Genomic DNA, 14,990 nt, shown 5'->3' on the forward strand with positions numbered 1-14,990 from the left:
TCGCTAGCAAAGTCTAAGACGGGCATTCCAGACACATTGCTTTATGATAAATCGAAATTGAATAGCTTTATGGCTGTGTGTGTGAAGGAGTCGGGTGGATGCCGTACGTAAACACGCTGCCTGACCTTACAGCCAGGCGTATGTACACAGCCGAGTTGAGTCGGCGCCTAGCAAATATCTGTGTCATAAACAGGAATAGAGGAGAAATAAACTGGTCGTTGTATAAAAGTAAACCTACATTCACATAGGTTTTATAACAGTAGAAGTGTTATTCTTCTTTGCCAGTGGTTCAACGTGCGTGTTTGCATATGTGCTATGATAGTTCTGTGAGTGAGTTTGGTTTAGTTACCGGTATATCACGGCGTGCCAGATTGAGTGGGAGGATGGGTGAGTGAGTGGATGGATGAGTGATTGGATGATTTGGTTAGTGAGTGGGTAGGTGGCTGAATATCACGGTATCATATACCTCATCGACTCTGAAACGTGCAAACGTGTGGTTAATAGCAAGAGCAACGTTCCACCCACAGGGGCTCAGTGCGTGCAATCAGCCAGGTCACTAATGGCCACCTATGGTTACCAGACTTTCTTGCTGCCCGGAGAGCGGAAGGTCGACGGCTCGATCTCCGGCCGCATCATACCAAATGACGTTAAAAGATACTTGTTGTTACCCTGCCTGGCGCTCTGCATTAGGGGTCTTAAACAAGGACCGGTAGGCTCCGAGTCGGTATACTGCGTCTCAGTGGGGTTTTCATGTTAACCTGCACCATGATGTCTCAGTGGGCCAACACTATATATCATCAGGAGGATTAGTAGACACACACACACACACACACGCACGCACGCACGCACGCACGCACGCACACACGCACACTCACACGCATGCACACACACACACGCACGCACACACACACGTGCATGCACGTCGCTATGTAAGTGCAATAATCTTGAACGCGACGTTGAACCCCATGACATCTCACCTCCTTCATCAGGTGGATTGGATTCCTTCATTCACCCCATCAATCAGTAAGCCATATCCAAAACGTTGTGTTCCTCATAATTAAAGAAGTTGACATCCATATAGTCTTTCTCGGATGTGAATTCACTTCTAAATGCCTAAAAACAAAAGACTTAACCTGTGACCTATTTTGTACCCTGCAATCACCACGTGACCAACTGGGAATATTAGAACACCAAACGGACATGGCATGACACAGCCCGCATATAATCAAAGTACTTATCTATTGTACGTACTAACATATATTCTTCTAAACTGTTACATGTATGGCATATATTATTTGTGTTTCAGTAATTCTAGGAAACATCATGCACATGATTTTTTTTACAGGAAAATCCAAATGAACATTTCAACAAGAAATCAAATAAAGACTGCATACAACGTGATCGGCGTTATACGAGGGCAAATCGAACCCGGTAAGACAACATGTCTAAACATAACCTACACAATGAGGTCGTTATAGTCCGCCTAGTGGTCTAGTGGATAGAGCGTCTGCCTGGAGAGTGGAAGTTCGGTTGTTCGATCCCCGGCGCGTCATACCAATAGACCTTTAAAGATGGTACTTGTTGTTAACTTGCCTGGCGCTCGGCATTCAGGGGCTAAAACAAGTGCTGGTCGGCCCAGAGTCAGTATACTGTGTATATGCAATAATCATGAACGCGACGTTAAACCCCATGTCACCTCACCAGGTTGTCATATTGAAATCCAGCACAGAATACAAGAGTAAAGTGGGGTGGGATTTAAAAGATAAGAAAATACAAAACTGTTTTTCACTAATTGTGTAACATTTTCTGACATTATAAAGTTTAGAATACTTATTACCAGTCTTTAAATTAGTTTATGACGTAGACCGAAAACGGTTTTTTTAACAAATATAGCTGAAGAAAGATCGAGCTGACCTGGGAATTTTATGAATGTATAATTGTGGGAATATTTTGTTATAACATCGAGGAATAAATTTTCACAGCCGCGGGGAAAAATGTGATAAGATTATTTGTATTATTTCACGTCGGAATGAATATTCAGGGCCAACGGAAGATGGAAAACACAGAAACAAATACGGATAGCCTTATACGAAACCAAATATTTTCTCATAGACTTCTGTAGTGACGTTATATATGTTTGAAAACAACTAGGCCTTCTACAGTCTGTATATGTACATGTATCCACAGTCACATTTCTAGCTCAGCCAGATCCATTGCCGTGGAATCTGAACACGGCAACCCCAGTACCGCACCAAATGTCATCTACTCGAAAAAGTTTAAAAGGACAGCATTAAAAATAGAAAAAAAAACATCGTCAGTTTTACTTTCTGGATAGATGTACATTAAAAAAAACCCATAAAGATCTACACAACTTAATCCAATCACAGCTGACAAATTTCTCAATCTGCATCCAATCGCACACTACGAAAGCGGAGGTCCGAACAACTGATTCTTAATGGGTGAGGCTATGGAACACGCCTGTGTTTGATTCGTTAGTTTAATAATGGTCACTAATATTCACTATTGATTAAATAGCCAATTCCCTTCCACTGATTTACCTATCTGAGCTAGAAATAAAAGAGATCAGTGAAACGGCCTCATCTGTTTCACATTCAGATCCACGCATAAAGATTCAGTGACAAAAAGCTATCCACAAGGCGTGATGGAGGAACACACTGTATACAACCCCATGAAGTAATGACGATGGTTATCTTTCTACATACACTATTATGTCCACAGGTCGTTATGTATTGATGGAGGAACACACTGTATACAACCCCATGAAGTAATGACGATGGTTATCTTTCTACATACACTATTATGTCCACAGATCGTTATGTATTGATGGAGGGACACACTCTATACAACCCCATGAGGCAATGACGTTGGCTATCTTTCTACATACAATATTATGTCCACAGATCGTTATGTATTGATGGAGGAACACAATGTATACAACCCCATGAAACAATGACGTTGGCTATCTTTCTACATACAATATTATGTCCACAGATCGTTATGTTTTGATGGAGGAACACACTGCATACAACCCCATGAAGGAATGACGATGGCTATCTTTCTACATACACTATTATGTCCACAGATCGTTATGTATTGATGGAGGGACACATTGTATACAACCCCACGAGGCAATGACGTTGGCTATCTTTCTACGTACACTATTATGTCCACAGATCGTTATGTAATGATGGGGAACCACAGAGACGCCTGGGTGTACGGGGCTATTGACCCGTCCAGTGGGACAGCCGTCATGATGGAGACAGCGAGGGTCACCGGGCAGCTGGTCAAGAGTGGTCAGTTAGCTGAAGGATAAACACACTATAATTATAACACTGTTTGAATCTGATAAGACTCATTGAAACAAACTCATATATTGCAATCCATGATATATTACAGACGTATTGGTATTGTATTACTCATGGCTTCTAATGGATTTGGTTCTTAGCCACTGATTGAATTTTAGAAATCATAAAGGATGTTTCTTTTGCCATCGAGTTATCAATGATAGTCCATTTTGTCAATAAAGTCCGTCGTTCTATTGCTTGAAATTGCTAAAAGCGGGGTTAAACCATCAGGTGGCTTAGTAGCCACACCCACACACCAACACACGCACTCACTCACTCATACTCCACTCCGACCTCTACGATCGTATTATAACCTGCCCATATCTATCGCAGGACGCAAACAGACAATCCATATGCATGTTGTGGACACTAAATGTTTGTCATCATGACTGTCTTCCAGGCAAGTGGCGTCCCCGTCGGTCCATCATGTTCTGCAGCTGGGGGGCAGAGGAATACGGACTTCTGGGGTCCACTGAGTGGGTGGAGGTAAGTTACACGTGGGTAGAGGAGTACAGTCCGCTGGGGTCCAGTGAGAGTGGGAGGGGGTGAGTAACACAGGGTTTAAGGGAGTGCGGTCTGTTTGGCTGCTGTAAGGATTGGTTGAAGTGAATAAACTGGGGTTTGAGTTGAGTGCTGTCCAATGAGATCAGGGAGAAAGGTAATGATTACGATATTTTACTGTCGCTTCTAGAACCAAATATTAATTCTTGTGCGTGATGTTGCTCATCTTCGGAGACATCACATGTTTCACTTGTTCCAATGGGGTTGCTGTTTTTGTATATCTACCAGTTTCAAGTTTTAGTTAGTGATTACTTAAACGAAGTTTTGAGAAATGTGACCTATGGCCTTTGTTTTTAAAATATGTTAGATAATTCTCAATATTTATAGATGTCTTGACCAATCTGTATGTCCTTAACGTGCTGTTAGACGAATGGGAATGAATGCGTAAAGTTTTACATTTGAACTGAAGTTTATTTACAGTGGATTCTTTTCATTTTTTGGCTTACTGTTTAAAAAGTTTGGTTTATTTAACCCAACCAACATTTTGACCAGAAATATTAATATTTGCTGCCAAAGCATGTTTAAGAATGACATTTGTTGTGTTATCTATATAGGACTTATAATCAAATAAACAAAATTATTATTGGTATTAATAGTGGGTATATATCAAGTGACAGGCCCAGTTTTCTTGCCTGGGTTTTCATTGTGCTGACCATTTAAAGTCACTGTTTCTGTTTATTGTGCTTTCCAAAGATTAATAACAACTTTTAACAATTTGTAATTTACACCAATTCTCTTCTCCCATATCTTACACTTCCTTCCTCTGCACATATAACATTATATGGCGGGGAACAGTTGATGCTCTGCAGCAATCTCTACTTGTAACTGCTACTCCCGCAGCAGGACCCGTGAAGATCCGGGGTAGAATAGGTCTTCAGCAACCCATGCTTGCTGTAAAAGGTGACTATGCTTGTCGTAAGAGGCGACTAAAGGGATCGGGTGGTCAGGCTCGCTGACTTGCTTGATGCATGTCATCGTATCCGAAATGCGTGGTTCGATGCTCATGATGTCAATCACTGGATTGTCTGGTCCAGACCCTATTATTTACGACCGCCGTCATATAGTTGGAATATTGCTGAGTGCGGTGTCAACAACAAACCAACCAACCAACTATCGCAGGAGATTTTACCTGGGTAAAAACAAGCAAATATTTGTTCTGTTGGAGAGATCCGATCATGAAGTGGATCTTTAGCGCTAAGAATAAACAGAAGGAACACGTGATATATAAACACTGGCTTTCCTAGTGTAACTTACGTGATAGGAACGCTGGTTGTGATTCGTACCAATATCATTAATACTCTTCCTTGACATTGTAACATAAGAATATTTCGTCTTCAGCAATACCGGAAAAACCTAAAGGAAAGAGCGGTCGCCTATCTCAACGTTGACATTTCAATGCAAGGTGAAAATTGAATACACTTTTATTTCACATATCACTTTGTGCATATGTAAAACAGAAATATGTTATTACATGCCCATGTGTGCTATCATTGTATTCGCGAGTTGTATGATTAATTTCTGTGAATGTATTTAATATCCCCTTTCTCATTACATGTTTCGGCTAGGGAACGACACGATACGTGCCCTGGGAACGCCGCTCCTGTACCGTGCTACGTATGAGGCGGCAAAGAAGGTGAACACAGAAATAGTGTGGTTGATAGTATGAGTATCGAACTGTATAATCAGATGACCTTGACACGTTAAGTCAACAAAATAGCCAGGTGCTCGCCTAATTCCGTGAAGTGCACTGATACTGGTATAGGAACAAAGGTGCCCCTGTCGTCAAAGGCGCCGCAATGCGCTGTGCAGAGTTGCGTCCCTTATGCGTTCTGGAAATCTGTGGTCCTAGGTTCGAATCGCAGATTCCACTGATTATGTTCCAAGGTTTGTCAGCGCCATACACGTGCTCGTGGATTTCACCTAAGTGGTTAATGTCTTAGACCTGCATTACTTAGGAATTTTCCTTCCTAAAAAAGCTGACAGCCTGTGGCATATCTGTTTAAAGCGGCGTTAACCCCTACTCAATCATTCTGAAACTGAGGAAGAAGAATGACCATAATTAACATTGCCAAGGGTGATTTGATTGAATGACATTAGTTTGAAGCCAAAAGCATTCTAGGCGACTTGACCAGTGTGGCAGGAAGTCAAGGCCGTTTGTCGAGATTAACTGTTTTGGTGAAACAATAGACAGCAGTGGGTGAAATTATTCTGGATTAAGCCGAAATCGCCGCTGACAAAGGTAAGGGGGTAAATGGGAATTTTTTTCAGTGTCCGGAAGGTGCTTTTTATCACATGTAGACATACACGAATCACATTGAATTACCCAGTGGTCTCAGGCGCCGCGTTGTTCTGTTCAGTGTTGCGTCCCTTAGATATGTCAGGATCCGCTAATCGCGGGTTTGAATTCAAGATCCATTGTTTGTCAGGCACCGATGAGAGTTTTACCAATGTGGTAAAACGGTTCAAAGCGGCTTTAAAGTCACTCACTCACTCACAGTACTGAGTCTAATCCAGACTTTACTTACAGGTCCCAAACCCTAACCCTGCCGAGAGGGCAGCTGGGAGGACGACGGCCTACGACACCTGGCTGCACACCTACCCCTGGAAAGATGAAGATGGCAACTCCAGGAACATACCTGTGTATGATATACCATATTTAGCTCTGTTTTCCACATACAATGGTCATGGAACTTACCCTGAGAAGGTCCTTGACCGATATGGTTCGTGTACCTAAACTGAAATTGCTGAATGGAAGATGGAATTGCAGTACACGATCGTTCTGTGGAACGATGTCATGGCTAGGGATCTGTGTGACTCTGTCCAGGTATCCGATACCTCCAGCGATAAGAATATGGAAGAATCCGCCATCTGTTATCCATACCATAATCGTATGTTTTGGTCTGACCCTTAAAAATCAATCAAAATCACTCTCGTTATTGAAGACCACAGCTTCACAGAATGACATGTCTAATTGAAATACAGTAAACTACGGTTATAACGAACACGCTTATAACGAACTGACCGATATAACGAACTTACTTTTTGGTCCCGACTATTTGCTGTAGTTATGCTGTATATATGCTTATAACGAACTTAAAGGGACTGCTAATTTTAGTTCGTTATAACCGTAGTTTATTGTAATGATATTGTTACACAAAGCAAAATGTTGCCATTCTTTTCAAGAAAAGAATTGAAACACATTACATTTTTTCGTTTTCTTTGCGTTTATATAATTTATATATACAAATGACAAAAAATAAGGGAACTGATGAAATGACAGTGAAGGCGTTATGACGATAATTGTGTTATAAAACTACTTTCGGGCTTGTAGATCAATACCTGGTGTGTCCACAATGCACGTTGGGCCATACATGCACGACACCTTAATGGCATACTGTTGATTACCTTGTGTATGGTTGTCCTTGGTATTGCCTGCCATTCCCCCTGAAGTGCTACCCATAGCTGATCCTCGTTGGCGGGTGCTGGGTCTCTGGCGAACGGTTTAAAATTTCTTGCCGATAATTGTAGCGACTGGAACAACAACAGGACATAAAATTTTGTTAACACATCGCTGGCCAGCCAAATGTCCATTCACAAACCAGTTCGCCTCTGATGTGGGATACCGCCCCACACCATGAAACCGCTCATGGTCAAGAATTGTTGTCCTGGCATACGGCTCGGCGCTAAGTTTTGCCAAGCCCACCCCAACCATTGCCGCCAATGGTAAGCTGTCATAACCTTCACAGGACGCCCAGCTTTCATGCGGGCTTCAGCGAACCGGGTTTCAACAGCTGAGGTTGAAATTCGATTTCCTGTTAGTGTACGGAATCCTCTATTGATAACAGAAGCAGGTTTAAATATGTTGCCTAGTGAAGTTAAATCTAATGACACGATCTTCTCTGGGTGTCTTGTTTGTTAGGCCTGCCACGCCACTGCAACCCCACCCGTTAGACGGCACTTGTCCCACAGATGCAACGCCATGGTATTGTAAATGTACACCTTAGCCATAGCATTATTCAAATCATTAGTTCACTTATTTGTGGTCGGTATATATAGACTGTCCTTTCATTTGGCTTATTTTTGTTACACATAATTTGCCTTGAGTGCAAATAAGTACACATTAATATCTTTGAACCTTGTATGTGCATGTTATGCTAGAGGTTTTATATGCAGGCCAATGCTACCTGTAGTTCATGCATAACGTGAACTGATTTCTGGTCACTTATACAGGATAGGCTCTCTCGGCTCCGGCAGCGACTACGCCCCACTGCTACACAAGACGGGCGTGACGGCTGTCGACTTCAGATACACCTACGACACTGTATGTAACACACACAACTGTTTGTCAAAGACGGAATCATTTCATGTTAGGATACGCGTATTATTTATTTTCATCGATATCATTATGAGACGCATGATGATGTAGGTTCTTTGCACAGTTGAATCGGATTATTCTTTGTCATATCAAGAAAAAGAACGTAAAATAATAATTCCTCAAAATACCTATATTCGACTGGAATGATTTGTTCAAATGCCTGGTCACTTTTAGCCGACAATCTCTTGAAACACTAATTCGAAACGTTGTAACTGTAGCATCTTACATGTATGCAAATTAACGTGGAATCCTTACTGATTTAGCTTACAACATGCAAATTAATCGTTTTAATTCCTTCTATCAGAACAAATACAAGGTGGCGTCCTACCCGCTCTACCATTCTGTGTACGAGACGTTCTATGCAGTCAAAAACATTATTGACAAGGAATTTGAAGTAAGCCATTTGAAATGACAATATCCTTGAGCCCCTGCCAACAGTTACCTGACGAAAACCCAACTTCATATTATAAATGATGAATTTATTACTTTATGGGATTGAAAATAAACCACTGGCACACTTATAGCATTATCTGTTAATCGATCCCTACTCTACCTGCTAATATTGTCTGTTATATCAGTGTGGCTGAGCATTGTTCCGAGATGAGACAGATTATAATTGAATCTACTTTCCTGCTTGAAACATAGCTGCAAAATCCTTTCCATAATCATAAGAAATCCCCCAGAAGACTATCAAATGGTGGGTCCCTAACATGCGACTAATGTATGCTGCGTTGGAACTCATGTCAGCCCTCACCCACTACCCCCAGTATCATCGCGCTATCTCCCGGATGGCTGCAGAGCTTGCACGTTCTCTGGCCGACTCCCTCATCATTCCCTTCAACGTCAGCGACTACAGCTGGGCCCTCGACACCTACAGGAAAGCTCTCGACAAGGACTATGGCAACACGCTGAAAACGAAACTACCTAATTATGGTAGGTAGCGTGAACTGTACTATTGTACATGTGTGTGTGAGTGAGTATGGTTTTACGTAGCGTTTAGCAATATACCAGCAATATCACGGCGGAGGAAACCCAATCTCATTAAAATCAGATCTTAGTTTTCGCTACCACTTAACAAAGATCTGAGGACATCCCATAACGGGTCACGTCAGAACGACCTTTCGCGAACTTTAACCGACCAATGAAATGACTGACAAGAAATCAACATTAGCCAATAAGAAGGCAGCTTTCTCGAGCTTTACGACACAAGTTTCAAACTGGCGACTACGCTTCGAAACCTATTTTGACGTATTCTCGATTAAAAAAATTAAAACTTATAAAAAGAACACTCTGGAATGGCTTATAGATGGCCTAGATTGTATGGATATAATAAAAAAAACCCGTTAATGTCGTTCGGAATACCCTCTGTTAATTTTTTTTAGGTTGCATGATTAGAAAACACATTCCGTCCATCACTTTCATGATCTGGTAAGCGACGCTCTGGTTGGTTGGATAAGGGGCGTTCTGACGTAATGGGATGTCCTCAGATCTTTGTTTAGCGATAGCGAGAACTAAGATCTGATTTTAATGAGATTGGAGGAAACCATAAATGGGCTTCATACATTTGACACATCTGGGGAATCGAACTGGGCCGTCGGCGTGACGAGAGAACGCTTTAACCACAAGGCTACCCCACCGCCCCGTACATGTACTGAATCAAGTTAATTCCACCAAAACACTGCTACGATCGATATGATCAATAACTCATCACTCAGTTATAGAGGACTTAAATGTAGATGTATTTTATCACGGCACATTAAATCCAAAACACGTGTATAAAAAACAAATGTATATGTGTACACAAACATGCAGAAGAAACTCCATCGAAATCAAGTATTTGGGGGTTTGTGTATTGGATTGTACTGTCATAGCTGTACCTTGGGTAAAGAGCATACACGCTTGTATTAACGCTTGGCATCCCACTAACTCCTGTGTTATATCTCCAGATGACCTTCGGGAGGTCATCACGAACTTCAGTACGGAGGTGGAGGCCTTCAACGACAGAGTGGCCAAGATGAACAGGAATGAGTGAGTAAACATGTCGGATGACGAGTTTGAGCAAACATTCAAATTATACGTTTGACAAAACTAGAATCCTAGAACACCCATAGTCAGAATGAGCGAGAAATGTTGAAGGATATGTGTATAAATATCATCCTCCACCATGGACAAACACGCCTTTGTAGTTTGAGTGACTTGTATGATGTTTGTTTGTTGTTTAACGCCGCACTCAGCAATATTCCAGCTATATGACGGCGGTGTGTAAATAATCGAATCTGGGCCAGACAATCAAGTTATTGATATCATGAGCAATCCATCCACGCAATTTGGGATACGATGTCATGTATCTTCCAAGTCAGCGGGCCTGACCACCCGATCCCGTTAGTCGACAAGCATAGTCGCCTTTTACAACAAGCATGGGTTGCTGAAGACCTGTTCTACCCCGGATCTTAAGTCCTTGGAAAAAGTGGGTGGTTTTACCCCATAGTCATAAACAGACACTCCATGGTTGGTACTGTGAAGTGCGATCCTCGCCGTCACGCACAATGACGCACAATCAGCCAGGAAGCACATTACTCACTGAAGGTACATTTGGACCAGTGCGTCAATTATATTGCACATACAAAACTGATTTCGTCAAAATCGTAAAAGCTTTAGAAGTATTGAACTCGGTCACAGAAACAGTTGCAAAACATGATGTCATGCTTATTACAGCCTGTCTGATTTTGACCACCAAAACCGTATTTGGTGGTTATTTTGCCAATGTTCGCAAAGAGCTATAACAGGATTCCAAATAAGGATAAACAAACACATGTACGTCAATTGCTGAACAACAGACAAACAAACTAACAAAATAGCTGAAAAGCTACCACATGCAATGCATGTATGCAAACAATAGGAAGTTATCTCAAAGTATGTTTGTACCACGAACTAGGTCTATAAGTTGTAATTGTTCAAAAGGTTATGCTAATTTTAAATACACTCATTATAAAGCCTCAGCATATTTGGTTCTCCACCGTGACTTGCGGATGTCTGCACTGACACTGTGCAAAGAAGCTGCTAGTATTCGGGTCGCCCAAATGGGGCGAGATGGTCCCGCATTGAGTTCAGTGTAAAATGAAGCTACGTGTGTTTCAGTCCTATGGCCATCCGGGCTGTGAATGACCAACTGTCGCTACTCGAGAAGGCGTTCCTGGACAATGAGGGTCTGCCCGATAGATCACAGAAAAAGTAAGAAAAAAACACACTCCACCAGCTACATATGCCCCTGTTGTCCGTTTGAAGATACTGCGTAATTATGGTTACAATGAGTTAGTGAGTGATTAAGTGAATGCTTTTGACCTAACGCCGCTTTGAACAGTATTTCAGTCATATCACGGTGTGTCATTTTGCTGTGGAAGGAAAGCCCGAAGTGATGCAGGTCTTATACCTTACCCACTTAGGTGAAACCCACGGGCACGAGCACGAGCATCGACACACCTGGAAACAAATCAGGGCGAATCTGGGATTCGTCACGTGTTTCTGACATACCTAAGGGACGCAACTCTGCACAGCGAAAACGGCGCCTAAGGTTACCGGGGCACTCTTGTTTCTCATGCTAAAGCTGATGGGTCAGTTAATCAATAATAACATTATACTAATTCTCAGTGGTGCTGGAACGATTAAATAAAACGTTCAATTTTTGTTGAGATATACAAATGTTTTCCCTAGCCATTATCCTGAGTGTGCATCTATCCTGATGCCAAATGTAAGTATAAGAAATGTCAAAATAGGGATTTTCCTGTAAACAATTATTTCTAAATGAGTCTTGTTTAACGCCGCACTCATTATTTCAGCTATATAATGGCTGCCTGTAAATAATCTAATCTGACCCAACAAACGTAATAAAACTTTAAAATATAACAACAAAAACAACAGTTGATTGTACAAAATCCACTCGTCTACTTACCGTCATGTATTAATATCCCTATCCCTAAGTGTTCAGTATTGAAGCTATTAACCTGTACATTGCATGTGTTTCAGGCACCTCCTTCTGGCTGAGAGCAGCACAGATTCCTACGCCGGAAGTAGTTTCCCTGGCCTGGTTGACCTGCTGTTTGAGATAGAGAAGGCCCCGGATGTGGATGCACGCTGGGAACGTGTCAAGAAACATTTCTCCGTCATTCTGTTCACCATCGACTCGGCGGCGTCAACACTACGGGATGTCATACGATTCATTCCAGAAAATTAATAATTAAAAATCAAGTCATTTTATTTTCAGTTTTATTACTCGTTTCAAATATGTGGACTATATAGTAGTATTTAAGAAATAAACCACGAGTGGGAGATGTTTATCGTAAATAAAATACTGCAGGGAGAATATTCTCCATGCAGTGTCTGTGTCTTATTGTACGATAAACATCTCCCACTCGTTGTTTATTTCTTATATGAGATAACAACACCATGTACAGCCTGTTTAAGGATAAACTTGTAGTACTTATTTATATTGTATGTGCTGCCTTTGCACGAAGAACGTGACATATGTGTTCTCCGCGACTGATGCACACGTGCAAGTTTCTTCCCCTTTTGAACTTGAAATGCATCCATGATACAAGGTTCTATACAATTTCGTATTTTATCAATTGGTAGCACGTTAATAAAACGGACTTCTCCGACATTGACGAGGTCGGATTCTATTCAGGGAGTCATCATTGTTAAAATTATGGTTACTATTTTTAAAGGTTGCACATTTTATCAATATAAATAAGTACTACAAATTTTTCCTCTAAAAGTATTGTGTAAAAGTAAAGGAATGTGGGGGTTTTTTTAAGTTTGAGAACTTACTCTTAAAAGTCGGCACGTGATAAAAATCACATCTCCCCGACGGTGCTCGGCGATTCTCATTCACGAACAGGCAGTTGCGTGTATGTTCTCCTTAAGGCTTTCTTTTATAATTCAACCAACTCCCTTAACAGCACGTGTCTCAAGATTACACATAAAGGTCAGCAAAGCTTGTATGAAATCCATGTTCTGTAAGGCATACATTTATTTCTTAGTCGGCTGTGTAAACAATATACGTGAATTTCAGTACACCATTGTTTGCATTTATTATATACATATGAATGAAATACTGGAATTTATCAGTGACGACAGATCAAGTTATCAGTCACTTGTGACTTATATAAAAAAAGTAATAGCAGTCACTAGTGACTGATATAAACAAGGTGCCGGACTACTTTCTCCTGAATCAAAACATTAAAGAGTTATCCCCCTTTGTTACGTCAGATGCCGACTGTACTCAGTCTCAACCGCAGGTGCATAACTTCTCTTCAACTGACCACAGGAACTTTTTGACGAGTCTGATATCTGGAAATAACATCTATGGCAATGTTAATATCACTCTTGCATCGGACATGCTTCACCAGACAGTAGGCACAACTGGCGACAGCCAGACGTATCGCCGAGGCGAGAAGCGCCCGCTTGAATTTTCCGAGAATTGAACTTTCCTAATTTAATTCATGACAGCAAGTAACAATGTTTCAGTTAAAATGTTCGGGGTTCTATAAATGTGTTTATGTCAACTTTCACACTTATCTGTGAGAAAATTTGATCAAATTTGGCGGAATTTGTAAGCCTGGAGAGCGCTCAGCTGATCGTTCGACATGGTCACAGTACTAAACAATACACGTGAATTTCAGTACACCATTGTTTGCATGTATTATTTTGTTTATGCAGTTTACGTAAAATAAAAATGTTTGTGAAAACGTGTTAAAGCGGTTTATATAGAATCCATAAAATCCAAGACGACATCAGTTTTTCCAGGTTTTACATTCCACTTTCAAAATATTGTCCATCATTCAACATGTGTTGAAGAGGTTCTGTTTATTAGCGTTACCATGATATCATTCCACACTCACCTCAAACCGTCGACCCGTGAAGACCCGGGGTAGAACAGGTCTTCAGCAACCCATGCTTGCCGTAAAGGGCGACTAACGGGATCGGGTGGTCAGGCTTGGTTGATGCACGTTATCATATCCCAATTGCGTGGATCGATGCTCATGATATTAATCTTGATGCCAATCACTGGATTGTCTTGTCCAGACTCGATAGCTGGAATATTGCCGAGATAAGATTGGTTAATTGACAAGAGGACGGCATTTCTAGCAATTCTCCATGTGGTTAAAAGGGGCGCTACTCTTGTTTACAACACAAAGTTATGTCGTAAGATGACTGTTGATGCTCTCTCCACATAATGTTTGGTTTATTAGTGACGCTCTGAACCTTAATAATGCGACGATGCTTGCAATACAACAATACAAAAGTGAGAATATGTATTCCAACGTATAATTGTTCCCGAATCCTGCGAGTCATAGGCAATTGCAGAAACTCACAGACTTGACATATTTAAGTAAAATATGTCAATGAGGGACTTGTCATATACTAGAAACTCACCCCCACCCGCACACCCGTTCCATTATTAGATGACCAGTCCCTAACTTGAGCATGCCCACGTGTCTCTGCATCACTGGATTTTGGTGAAAGTAACTTATAGGCTGTCTATCGGAAGGGGATTATCCGTCTAGGAGAAGAAAAAACGTCGCAGATTACACTTCCGCAATGCTACTAACGAATTCGAATGACGCACTGATGCCAAATAATAGCACCGCCTACGTCACGTTATTAAACACTGTTTAATAAAGGTGTTTTGT

General features: G+C 41.3%; 1 protein-coding gene across 1 annotated transcript in view; it reads left to right on the forward strand.

Annotated features, from left to right (window-relative positions):
• The window catches only part of LOC139442781 (N-acetylated-alpha-linked acidic dipeptidase 2-like), a 29,489-nt gene extending 15,469 nt beyond the window's left edge, over nucleotides 1-14,020 (forward strand). The window contains exons 8-19 of the mRNA XM_071223673.1: nucleotides 1,346-1,431; nucleotides 3,195-3,314; nucleotides 3,766-3,851; nucleotides 5,265-5,328; nucleotides 5,492-5,559; nucleotides 6,454-6,566; nucleotides 8,157-8,247; nucleotides 8,606-8,695; nucleotides 9,069-9,234; nucleotides 10,248-10,329; nucleotides 11,440-11,532; nucleotides 12,325-14,020. Coding sequence (XP_071079774.1) covers nucleotides 1,346-1,431; nucleotides 3,195-3,314; nucleotides 3,766-3,851; nucleotides 5,265-5,328; nucleotides 5,492-5,559; nucleotides 6,454-6,566; nucleotides 8,157-8,247; nucleotides 8,606-8,695; nucleotides 9,069-9,234; nucleotides 10,248-10,329; nucleotides 11,440-11,532; nucleotides 12,325-12,532 — 1,267 coding nt within the window. The 3' untranslated portion in view covers nucleotides 12,533-14,020. The remainder of the gene's footprint in view (nucleotides 1-1,345; nucleotides 1,432-3,194; nucleotides 3,315-3,765; nucleotides 3,852-5,264; nucleotides 5,329-5,491; nucleotides 5,560-6,453; nucleotides 6,567-8,156; nucleotides 8,248-8,605; nucleotides 8,696-9,068; nucleotides 9,235-10,247; nucleotides 10,330-11,439; nucleotides 11,533-12,324) is intronic.
• Nucleotides 14,021-14,990: the final 970 nt, after the last annotated feature.

The sequence above is a fragment of the Haliotis cracherodii genome, unplaced genomic scaffold (assembly GCF_022045235.1).
Source record: "Haliotis cracherodii isolate W230 unplaced genomic scaffold, xgHalCrac1.p SCAF_5, whole genome shotgun sequence".
In the NCBI taxonomy this organism is placed as follows: Eukaryota; Metazoa; Mollusca; class Gastropoda; order Lepetellida; family Haliotidae; genus Haliotis; species Haliotis cracherodii.